At 39.3% G+C, this 11,265-nt stretch overlaps 2 protein-coding genes across 3 annotated transcripts in view; one reads left to right on the top strand and one right to left on the bottom strand.

The window, feature by feature from the left end:
- Window positions 1-754: 754 nt before the first annotated feature.
- On the top strand, window positions 755-4,940 carry LOC103364071 (ankyrin repeat and SOCS box protein 12-like). Of its 2 annotated transcripts, none has more exons than XM_008291076.1 (3): window positions 755-818; window positions 2,549-3,319; window positions 4,614-4,940. In XM_008291076.1, exons 2-3 carry the CDS (start codon window positions 2,557-2,559, stop codon window positions 4,763-4,765), a joined length of 915 nt encoding a protein of 304 aa, XP_008289298.1. In that variant the 5' UTR covers window positions 755-818; window positions 2,549-2,556; the 3' UTR covers window positions 4,766-4,940. The 2 variants fall into 2 exon arrangements, with proteins under 2 accessions (XP_008289298.1, XP_008289299.1); XM_008291077.1 differs by having other exon boundaries at window positions 803-818; window positions 2,552-3,319.
- A 1,060-nt stretch (window positions 4,941-6,000) lies between these two features.
- slc39a11 (solute carrier family 39, member 11) overlaps window positions 6,001-11,265 on the bottom strand; it is a 177,168-nt gene continuing 171,903 nt past the window's right edge. The window contains exons 7-9 of the mRNA XM_008291075.1: window positions 9,667-9,765; window positions 7,935-8,093; window positions 6,001-7,838 (exon numbers count right to left, since the gene is read on the bottom strand). Of these exons, the coding sequence (XP_008289297.1) occupies window positions 7,760-7,838; window positions 7,935-8,093; window positions 9,667-9,765 (337 nt within the window). The 3' untranslated portion in view covers window positions 6,001-7,759. The remainder of the gene's footprint in view (window positions 7,839-7,934; window positions 8,094-9,666; window positions 9,766-11,265) is intronic.

Here is an 11,265-nt window from a genome sequence, read left to right as displayed (position 1 = left end):
ATGTTTTATTGTTTTTTTTTTTAATGTTTACTTGTTAAAAAAACAACTGGTAACTCTGGTTTCAACAGGTGCTGTAGAAATAAAGCTCATTAACGTTTTGATATGTCAAATAACAAATGAACCTTTCTGCTTTATGTTACAATGCCACTTTCCACAATGCCTTTTTTGTTTTATATATTTTACAAATATTAACTGGTCATTAAGTTGAAAAAACCTGACAGTAAATAATGACTGAAAAATATGCCATCATCATTTTGCATTGAAAATTCAGATTTTAATTTAAATAATTTATAAAAATGGACTCCAAAAAAGTATATTATGAAAACCTCTATGTACATCATGTTGATGATGAAATAATATATCTTATAGTAGCAGGGTTGCAGTGTAACTCATTTACATTTTAAAGGGACATTTACCTATACTATAGAACTTTGATTTTAAAAATGTATAATAATTTCACAATGATTTTTAATTTGTTATTTAAAAAAAATGACTTTAAGGATCCTTTTTATAGTAACATTTTTATTATTGTTTTGATAATTTGCATACAATTTTAAGTTGTACTTTACAATATTTCTTCTTTAAATATATTCTTCTCTTTAATATTTAATCTAATTCATAGATTTTAATGAAACGCAGTGAAAGTGTGAAATTGTCCGCTGACTCTCTCCAGACGTCACTGCATTATCAGTTAATGAACAGTAGGGGGCAGCAGCTACACTCCACAAAAACAACGAAGAAGAAGCGCAACCAGGAAGCAGAAGAAGAAGAAGAAAAAGAAGGAGAAGAAGGAGGCAGCTGATGGTGACATATCAGAGGTAATGTAAACCGAAGAAAACATCACGGAATTGCTTGGTTTTCAGTGCAGCAACTAATTTAAAAGCAAGGGAACGTTTTTTACTGCAACCCAACATTTTGAGTTTCATATCTCATTGGATATACCGAATGTTGTTTTAGCTGAATGTGGGCTCAATTGTTCTTGTTTTGTTTCGCGTATTAACCCCGACGTTACATCGTGTGTTATGTGTAAATGCAGCAGATATAAAAACAGCATAGTTCGGCACTTATCCAATGCAACAAATGCACCTATTTATGTGTTATTGTGCCATCATGCGTCGTGCAGAACAATACGGAAAACAATTGTAGAAATGAACGTTTTATTCAAATATATGGTCACTTCTGCATTATTTGCATGCCGAATTTCCCAGATGACTTTCATTGTTCATAAGAAAGCAGAAGTTGTTGTTAATCTTGTGTGTACTTAAGCCTTTTCGCTAATAAACATACAATTGTCCATATTTTGACTGAAGTTTGGTGTAAAGGTCTTTGTGCACCGTCATCTGTAGCCTATACTTGACCTTATTTGGAGTTGCAGGACATGATCACAATCGTATCTCATCAATATGTTTTGTCCTCTGAAGTCTTATTTAGGCTTCAGATAAACTCTGGAATGTTTTTTGTTTTACTCAGAACGAGGACTGTGGCTTTTGTCCCCTAAGATTGTAATTGATTTAAGAGCAGATAAGGCCAGTTTGAACAGCTGGGGGTGGTTAGAGCAAACACAACCCACTGCAGTGTCCACGTGAGTGGCTGAGTTTAGGTTTGAGACAGACTTAGAACATTGTCAGTCTATCCACTTACATATAAAGTACAATATTAAATAAGTTTGCATTTTATTTTTACCAGCAGCAGGGAAGTTACTGTACATATAATTAGGCCCAAAATTATTCATACCCAGGCTAGATTTTGATTTGTAGTGATTTTTTTAGTAGACCAAAAGGTTTCCTTTGGCTGGAAAATACATAAACAAGAGACAGAAGAAGGTCAGGACCCGTGGTAGAGACGGGAATGACTTTTAACCAGTGCTTTGTGTTTTTATTTTTCCTCTCTCCACGTGACTGTGGTTTTTAATTTCCTCTTCAGAGTCTCAATTAGATTCAGGCCAAAACTCTGGCTGCACACAACCTAAATAATAATGTGATGTCTGTTAACTATTCTTGACCATTTTCTTGACCAAGGAGGACTTCACTTCTCCAAGACAGGCCCAAAGTATCTCATCTAGCCTTGACAAAAGCTTGCTGGGACAAAGAAGAAAGCTTTTGGTCATTATTTCTGGGGTCAGATGAGATGAAAATGAAGATACAGATGTGGATTTCCTTCAGCTGAATAAAGGAAACATATTCAGTCCCGAGAACATCATCCCCAGGGGCAAGAACTGCGAATGGGGATGTTTTTCAGTTATGTATAGCCATGTTCAAGAAATGAGTAGCAGAAAACAAGATCAGCTTTTTGGAGTCTAGACCAGAATCCACTGAGAATCTGTAGAGGGAAGTGAAGAAACTTTTGATAGGTATGAGGGCAAGTAAAGGTTTTGTCACTGATTGTTAAAAGCGTACAAATATAAGTCTTGACATGGTATTTTTAGTAAAAATACAATTCTTTAAAAATGTAATGCATTTCCAGCCAGAGCAAACTTTTGCTCACATAAAAATGTTGGCATTTTTATGAATATTCTTGGGCTAAACTGTGTCTTATTTCTATTTTCCAGCAGGTTCTATGCTCCAGTTAAGGACTTCTGAGGAAGAAGAAAGCAGTTGTGAAATTTCCCAGCTCAGACAGGCAGTGTTACAAAACAATGACAGACTCCTTGATGAGATGCTCTGCCAAGAAATCTACAAGAAGGTCATCAACTGCAGAGGTGGCTGGGGCATCGCAGGCACACCTCTGCATGCCGCCGTGTCTAAAGGCCACCTCAGCTGCCTGCAGGTGCTGCTAGCCCACGGAGCCCTCGTGGACTGTGTGGACGTCAAGGCCCAGACGCCTCTTTTCGCAGCCGTTCGCGGGAAATACCTGGACTGTGTCTTAACTCTCCTCAGAGCCGGCGCCAACCCCAACGGCAGCTCATCCAACAACGGCTCCCCAGTCCTCACCGCCGCGCGGGAGGGAGACGTGGAGATACTGAAGCAGCTGCTCAAACACGGCGCCGAGGTGAACTCGCGCTCCAAAGTCTTACTGTGGACCTCCAGCGCCAGAGTGTCCAGCGGGCCGCTGTACCTGGCTGCTGTGTACGGACACATGGAGTGTTTCAAACTGCTGCTCCTCTACGGGGCGGATCCGGATTACAACTGCGTGGATGCAAAGCTGCTCACGTCTATCAAGCAGCCCAAAACTGTGCTGGAGATGTGCCTGATGCACGGCTGCGGCGTGGAGTACATCCAGCTTCTGATCGACTTTGGTGCAAACGTCTACCTCCCTACGCTGATCATCGAGAAGTCCACGAAGCAGAACGAGGCTGTGGAGCTGCTTCTGCGGGAAAGAGGTAAAGAAAGTGGTCAGCGGTTGTTCCTGTAATATGATGGATTTCTAACAGGATGGTGGAAAATAACATTTCATTTTGAGCAGGTTGAATTATTAAGAAATAATAATAATAATAATGCTATGTAATAAATCTCAGATGAATTGCTAGTGTAACCTCGAGGATGATTTAGTTTGTGCACAGCAGGTCAAACATTTGCCTGAAAGACTTCCCAGATTACTGTGTAGTCCTGGGAAACTTTCTACTAAATTATTTTTAAATGTTTTGTATATTATAAATAATGTGTTGCCCATTTATTCATAAGGTACTCCTGTAAACTAGGACACAGTGGGAGTTTATTGATGACTGGAATTGACTCATTTTAGAAAATATTCAGAAATGTAACACCCAGAAACTGAGCATTTGCATACTTGACTTGCCAGGCATCACTTTCCATTTCGTGAAGGTCCAGCTGGATCAGTGTTAAACATATATCTTCACAATCTGTGCTAGAACGTGAAATTAGAGCTGCAAGACACAGTAATAATGTTTTTCCTCCATATCATTGATAGAAGTAGCCACTGAAGAAGCATTCTCCTTCATTCATTTGCTTTACTTCTGCTGTACATGACTGACAACATCCCACTTCTTTTTATTCCAATCACTAACAGAGAACACAGCTTTACTGTACTTTTTCTCAAAATGTTCTGAGATTGTGCCTATGAAAGCAAAAACAATGCCTGATTTAAATGTGATCTCCTTGAAGTAGTATTCTAGTTGTAAAACCTTTCCTGGGAATCCCGTTCTAACCCCTTGCAGGCGCACATTTGTGGGAGAACATTGGGCCCCAAACCACCTGAACTGAGGCTCATGCCCTCATCCCAACCCACACTCATTAACACTGCTTCCCACCTGCCCTGCTTTCCAGCTGTAACTTCTTGGTCTTGCCCAAAATTAAATTCAAGTTGAAAGGACGCTGTTTTGACACAACTAAAGAGATTCACCAAGTGTCACAGACGATGCTAGATACACCAACATACCGGGGCTTCCAGTGTTCCGGATGTGGCAGGAGCACTGGGAGCGGTGCATCGCTGCACGACGAGGCTACTTCCAAGGAAATAACCGCCATGTGTAATACTTTTTTTATGGGCATATTCTCGTGACATTTGCACCTCCTAAGAAGTCATAACAATAACTGACCTGAACAGTAGCACAGTCGGTACACAAAGACATGCCAAGTGTTAGGGCCACAGTCAGACCATATTAAAGAAATGTGCTGAAATGAAATAACCCTTTATTTTTTTCCTGTCGTCTCCAGGAAATCCAAAAGCCTTGACTTCACAGTGCCGACTTGCTGTGCGACGATACCTCAGAAAGATCGACAAGATCCACTGTATCGAGCAGCTGGAAATGCCAACAAGTCTCATTAACTTCTTGCAATACAAACCACTCCCCGTCACTGTTTTGTAGATAAGCAAATTATTTTATGACATTTTTATTTCAGCTGGAGTGTTTGGTTTATTTGCAGACTGTGGGTTTGTCACCTTTGTCTTTGTTTTTTGTTTTTTAATTGGCTTCTGTCTGACCATGTGCTGTTCTGTTGAGGCTGATTCTTCAGTCAAAAGATTAAATGTATGAACGAGTAGCTTGTCTTTTGTGGTATTATTAGAGCTTACCCTCTAGCTGCTGGAGGGCCTCTGAAGAAAGAGCTTTCTTGGAGGTTCTGTACCTTGTCACATGTTCATCACGAGTTAGTTACTTATATCAGAGGAGCTCCTATGAAACAGAAAAGTGTTAACCCTTTTATACTTCCAAAAGGTCAGAGACCAGTGTGTGTAAAACCACTTGGAGTGCAATTTTGGTCAAAATTCTCAGAGCAATTCTCATTCACCATCTCAAGGCCTGGACCAGGAAGCAGTCTCAGGCAGGAAGGCAAGAGGTTTTAAGTCTTTCTAAACCCTTTAATTCACTGATAAGCACAGATATGAGAGATATCAGTGGAGGGAACTCTAGTCTCTTGCTTTAGTTTTTAATCCCTGAAGGCATCTTCAAAGCCATTTTATTGTTTTATACATCTTTGTATCGCTTTATAATCTTAAAATAGAGACTAATAAGACACTAAAGCCTTGTGTTTATTGGCCTGATAAGGTTTAAGTGTACTTACCGGTTTGATTTATGTCTTTAAATTTGGTTTTGTACATGCTTCCACGCGCACTTAGACTGGCAGGGATGCAGCTGAAATGATTTTGCAAGACTTAAGAATAGGACACATCTAAGCAGCAGATGACAATCGGTCATGTTCTGCCAACACCGCTGCTTTTACATGAAATACACTTGGACACCTTTAATGTTTTGATAACCAGTTTCGTGAGACTGCAATTGTTAGACGCAACAAAGCCGGATAACGAGAAGATATCCTGGCTTAGTTGAACTTGCTTTGTGGTACAAGCCCAAGTTGGAACATGAAGGTCTGTATCAGATGTCATGGCATTCCCTCCAACAGTCATCAAGACAGACTATAAAACTACAAATGGAATAGTGCTGAAGGTCGAGACAGGAAGTCACCATTGAAGTAAAGTCAATACTGTTACATCACATGTTCCGGGTTAGCTTAGATTTTTACAGGATCTGTTGATGTCATCTGCAGGGGGAAAGTTCAATTGCTCTAGAAAACACACTGAGAAAAATCAGAGCTTGAAGCAAACTGCGAATCATTTAGTCGTTTAATTATATAAATATTCCACGTGTAATTCAGTGTTATCTGGTTAAACCGATTTAAATAACCCCACATGGACAACAACACGTGATTCCTCAGACTGACCTGTACATGGCAAGAGACTGTGCCCGAGAAGAAGAAGGCACTACATTTGGAAGCAGACGGAATTGCAGAGTTGTTTTTTTTTCTCTTCAGTTTGTTACAGAAGAAGATATAGGATATCTGCAGAAGTCAACAAATTACTGAAAGCGATGCTCATAAAGGTTTGTGATGCTGAAACAAACAAACAAAAAAAACGATCCAATGAAGATCACGCAGCGTCAGAAAGTCACATTATAGTCAAACTGTACCTTGCTGTTTTGCACTGATAGCCAGCAGAAGTAGGAATGAAGTGAGCAAAATGTAATCACTAGTCAGTCCCATTAATTACCAAAACACACACCAGCCTTCATGCAGGTCTGTTTAAATCGCAGCAGTCCTTTGTTCAATTCACTCCAAGCTGCACATCAAAATGAATCACATGAAAAATGGGTTTTAAACTTTCATCACCATTGTTTTCGATCACTTTTCTTAAACCCTAATCTTTATTGGTCATTTTTGGTAGTTGTTTCAGAGTTTGATGTTTCAACACAAAAACATTGAAAAACCCCTTAAATTTTCTAATTTTACATTTGTGTGTTTTGCACTTGAGGTTGACCTGTACCATTAACACATAGAAGAGGTTTTTTGGACACACTTTTCTTGGAGGATTTTGAGATGAATGTGAACATTACTTATAAATAAGAGCCATAGATTATAGGCCATACAACAAGCAGCAACCTCCACAGCGAAAAAAATTGCAGTTCCTCGATTGGCCGCTAGAGGATGGTTTCAAAAGCGATTAAATCCCAACAGAGCCCCATGGTAAAATGTCCAACTTTACAGCAGAAATAAACATGTTTACAGCCGGGTACAAAGAATGGTTTTGGTTTCTATAGCTAATTTCCCCTTTTAAGAAATTATTGCATGGTATTAATGTGCTATATAATACAAAGGCCTAGTGTAGTTGTGTGACTGAGTCCATGGCTTGCTTTAGACTCCTCTGGGCACCACAGTGCAAATACAAGTGCAAAACACACAAATAGAAAATTTCAATATTAATATTTTTTTGTCGTTTAAAATATAATTCTGAAGCGAAATAAGTTCTGTTCTCAATTTTTAAAAAGAAATAATAATAAAAAGATAATTAAAGTTTTCGAACCCATTTGTCGTTCCATTCATTTTGATGGTGACAGTCGAACAAAGAAAATGCACCAAAGAACTGCCATGATGAGGAAACTGGAAAAAGTAAAACACATTAACTTCATAACAGAAATTAAGTTTGCTTAAAATAACGTTTTTGATAAAGAACCAAAAAAGCTGCAACGTCTCAAATAACATTCACCAGCTGTGGAATCAGAAGAATTTTCATGAAACATCTATCAGATATTGGACAATTGAAAAACACGTCAGCTGCTCTTAGGCGATAACTGCTAGCATGTAAATTACACATTAAAGATAAATGTTCAAGTACAATCATCCTTACAACTCGGTTTATAAAACAGCTCTGTGATATCACTGATGAAGTTCAAGTAGAAACAATTAAAACTAAATGGATAAACAGCGTTTCAAAAGAAACACTTCATTTGGTCCCTTGTTTAAAACTGAGGTCCGCATTACTGTGATGACATCATGGCCACTGAGGGTCTTCCCTGGTCGTCATGGTGACGTCAGCCCAGCCCCACGTCTAGTGACATCATCACTACGAAGCCCAGGATGGAGGTCCAGGAAGCTAGCTTCCCGTTTCCACTGGTGGCACCAAGAAACAGGAGGTTAGAGGGACACTCATTTTGTTATTCACTCAGAAAAATACCGTCCACCTTCTTCCCTCCTTTTCCTTCTCACCTGACTTGAGCCTCAGGTATGATGTCGTCCACCACCACGTAGACCATCGCCCCAGCAGCAAAAGCCAGTGCGTACGGCAACAAGGGTTCTGCCAGAACAACAGCAATGGCACCAAGCAACCCAGCGATAGGTTCCACCATGCCGCTCAGCTGACCGTACCTGAGGGAAGAGCTCCAACGGTCAGGTTACAGATTAAAAATGTAAAGGTATTGTGTAATTGTGAAAAAAAGTTTACATACAGTTAAAAAGACCATGGATATCATGGCAGTCTTAAGTTTCCAATGACTCCTACAAATGTAAACACATGCATCTTTATCACAAAAATCATGCATTTTAGTTCTTTCATGAATCTTTTATAGATCTTGTGGAAATATGGCAGAATCTGCTGAGTCAAACATATACAAACAGCAATATCTGGTTAAACATCTTTTGACCATTTTCACCTCAATAAAGCACTTTTGGTAGCCGTCTACAAGCTTCTGTCAAGTGTCTGGCTGTATCTTTTCCCACTCTTCCAGACAGAAATGGTGCAGTTCAACTGAATTTGTTTGGCTTTCGGACAGATTTGTTTCTTCAGTTTAGGTCAGGACTGTGGGGAGACCAGTCTGAAACCTCGATTCTAGCCTAAGTTAGCCATTTCTTTACCTGCATCCAAGAACCAATCTTCTGGCTGATGATTAGAGGTTTTCCTTAAGAATGTGGAGGTATTCTTCCTCCTTCTTTATTCCATTTACTTTGTATAAAGCACCAGCTCCACTGGCACCAAAACAGCCCCAGAGCATGATAGTGCCACCACCATACTTGACAGTATTTTTGGTGTTCTTGGGGTTAAGGGTTTCACTTTCTCTCAATCAAACATATTTCTGGTCATTGTGGCCAAACCACTAAATTTTTGTTCCATCTGACTCCAGAAGGCCTTTTTTTGTCCATGTGATCAGCAGCAAACTTCAGTCGTGCTTTAAGGTTCTGCTGTTGGAGAAAAGGCTTCTTTCTCGCACTGGAGCCTCTCAGCCCATAGTGATGTGAAACACACTTGACTGTGGACACTGACATCTGTTTTCTAGCAGCTTCTAATTCATCGCAGATTTGATTTTTGGTGATTCTTGGTTGACTACGGACCATCCTGACAAACTGTCTCTCAGCAGCAGGCGATAGTTTGTTTCTTCCTGATCACTGCACTCACACAACTGTAATATGCACTTTGTACTTACAGTTGTTTGCACAGTTTATTACAGGATGTGTAGCTGGTTTGAAACGGCTGCAACTTACTTTTCTGTCTTGTTGAAGTCACTGATTTGCTTTTTCACATCTGTGCTGCGACTTTCACATCGTAGTGTTCAGAATAAACATAATCCCTCATGAGACGTTACGAGGCCGTGCTGTAAGAACATCTGAATAACACAACTGTCTACATCACCAAACTGATAAGTCAAGTTGCTGTATGTATATTTTTGACCCAGCAGATTGTCATATTTCTAAAGGATCTATGATAAATTTAGGAAAGAACCAAAATGCATGATTGTTTCTTGTGACAGACACGTGTTTCAGTGATTCTACAATAGAAAATTAAAAGCTGTAGGAGGCAAAAACATGATGCGCATAGTTTTTAAAATTGTATGTAAACTTTTTTTCCACATCTGTATGGGTACTCAGGCCAAGCTTTTGCAAAGAGATCTTTAATTGTTGTACTCTGTGGCACAGTGTTTCGAAACAGGCTTGTGTCCTTCCCTACCAAAAGGCCGTCCATGTTGAGACCCCTGAACCTCGGAGCGGTAGGCTCACTGCCAAGCCTTCTGGGAAATTCTGGATGCCAATGCCGACGGCCAAATTTCTGCAACACAAAACAATTAACAGTGAGGCCATTTTTCTTTTCAACAACTATTAGATACTGACCACCAAAGGCCGATAAAAGATTTGTTTCTCCCTTCTGACCAGATGAAGGGGAAAACAGCAGTGCGAGACTTAAGCTATGGTAGCAGCTCTATGAGGACAGCAGCTAGTACTGCTAACATGCTCGCAGTGGCAAAGATAACATGTTTAGCAGATATAATGTTCACCATGTTTGTTTGTTTGTTTTTTTAAAACTTTAAAGAAATACGACCTAAAAATGTAAAATCGTTCAAATAGCACAACATGTAGATCATGCACTGAATATATATTAGTTTGTTGTATACTTGCACTTGTTTTACAGTGAAAAAGTAAAGCAGACATTATACTCAGGCTACCTATTAAACCTTTCGGTACAGAAAAGATAGAAACAACAAATTTGTCCCCATTAAATAATCCCTCAATCAGCTGTCAGTACCAAATAACAATAATATATTCAATCTTAACTGTCAGTTATTGCTGTATATTAATTAAAAGTCATGATTGTGTGACTTTGTCTCCTAAAAGAGAGCTTTCAAAACTTGGTCTCTAAACAAAGAAAAACTCAACCAAAGTTATTTCAGATAAAACCACCCACTGTTTGTCTGTTTTTCCTCATACAGCTAGTTTCCTACATTGGAATATATCATAGCATTTAGAGCTGGTAGTACAGATTTCATCTTAAAATGTTTGAATCTGAACACAGTGAGTGAAAAACCAGTTCAAAAGTAAGATCCATTTTCCAAATCATGTAAAGCAAAACATGGGAATATGAAATCCAGATCATTCCGATTTGGTTTAATCCAGATTAAACTTTTGGAACAACTTGGAAAATAGAACTGTAGAAGTCAGGAGACCTCAGGCCCAGAGGAAAATGACTGTCTGTACAATTCCTCCAACAGCTGTATGTATGGAAGCAGAAACTCTTTACAAAAATCTTGGATTTCCAGGATTTGCACATCAAGTTAATTTTGTTGTCAACGCTGTATTCATTCCTGGATATTTTTTATTTTTTTACAAATGAAGAAACACTAAATGTTTTAAGTGTGAGGCACATTCTGGCAACACTCATCCCAGACATGGCTTTTAGCTGCAATACATTTTTCATTATCACAGTCACATCTGTGATTCCCAGACAGAAGTCTGCTGCTCAACAACTCCCACACACAGCACCGCGCCGGATAGCTGCCACGTTCTGAGCAGCTGTGATGCAGTGTACCATCGTTATTTAGACCAAGAACATGTGGTGAGGCCATGAAAACTGCCAACAACCAGAGCAGAAATGACTACAGATGCCTAAACTGCCACATTCATCTGTTTGAAACAGAAATGATGGATGCTTAAATGAACAAATGAAGTTTGGTTGCAGTTGCCCAGCAGTTGTGGTGGTGGTATACTGAAGATGATGCCCAGATTATTCTACATTGACAGACATAACTACATACAGCTGACAATGATCATGATT

Source organism: Stegastes partitus, unplaced genomic scaffold (assembly GCF_000690725.1).
Source record: "Stegastes partitus isolate 25-593 unplaced genomic scaffold, Stegastes_partitus-1.0.2 Scaffold714, whole genome shotgun sequence".
Lineage (NCBI taxonomy): Eukaryota > Metazoa > Chordata > Actinopteri > Pomacentridae > Stegastes > Stegastes partitus.
This window is presented reverse-complemented; position numbering and strand designations above follow the sequence as displayed.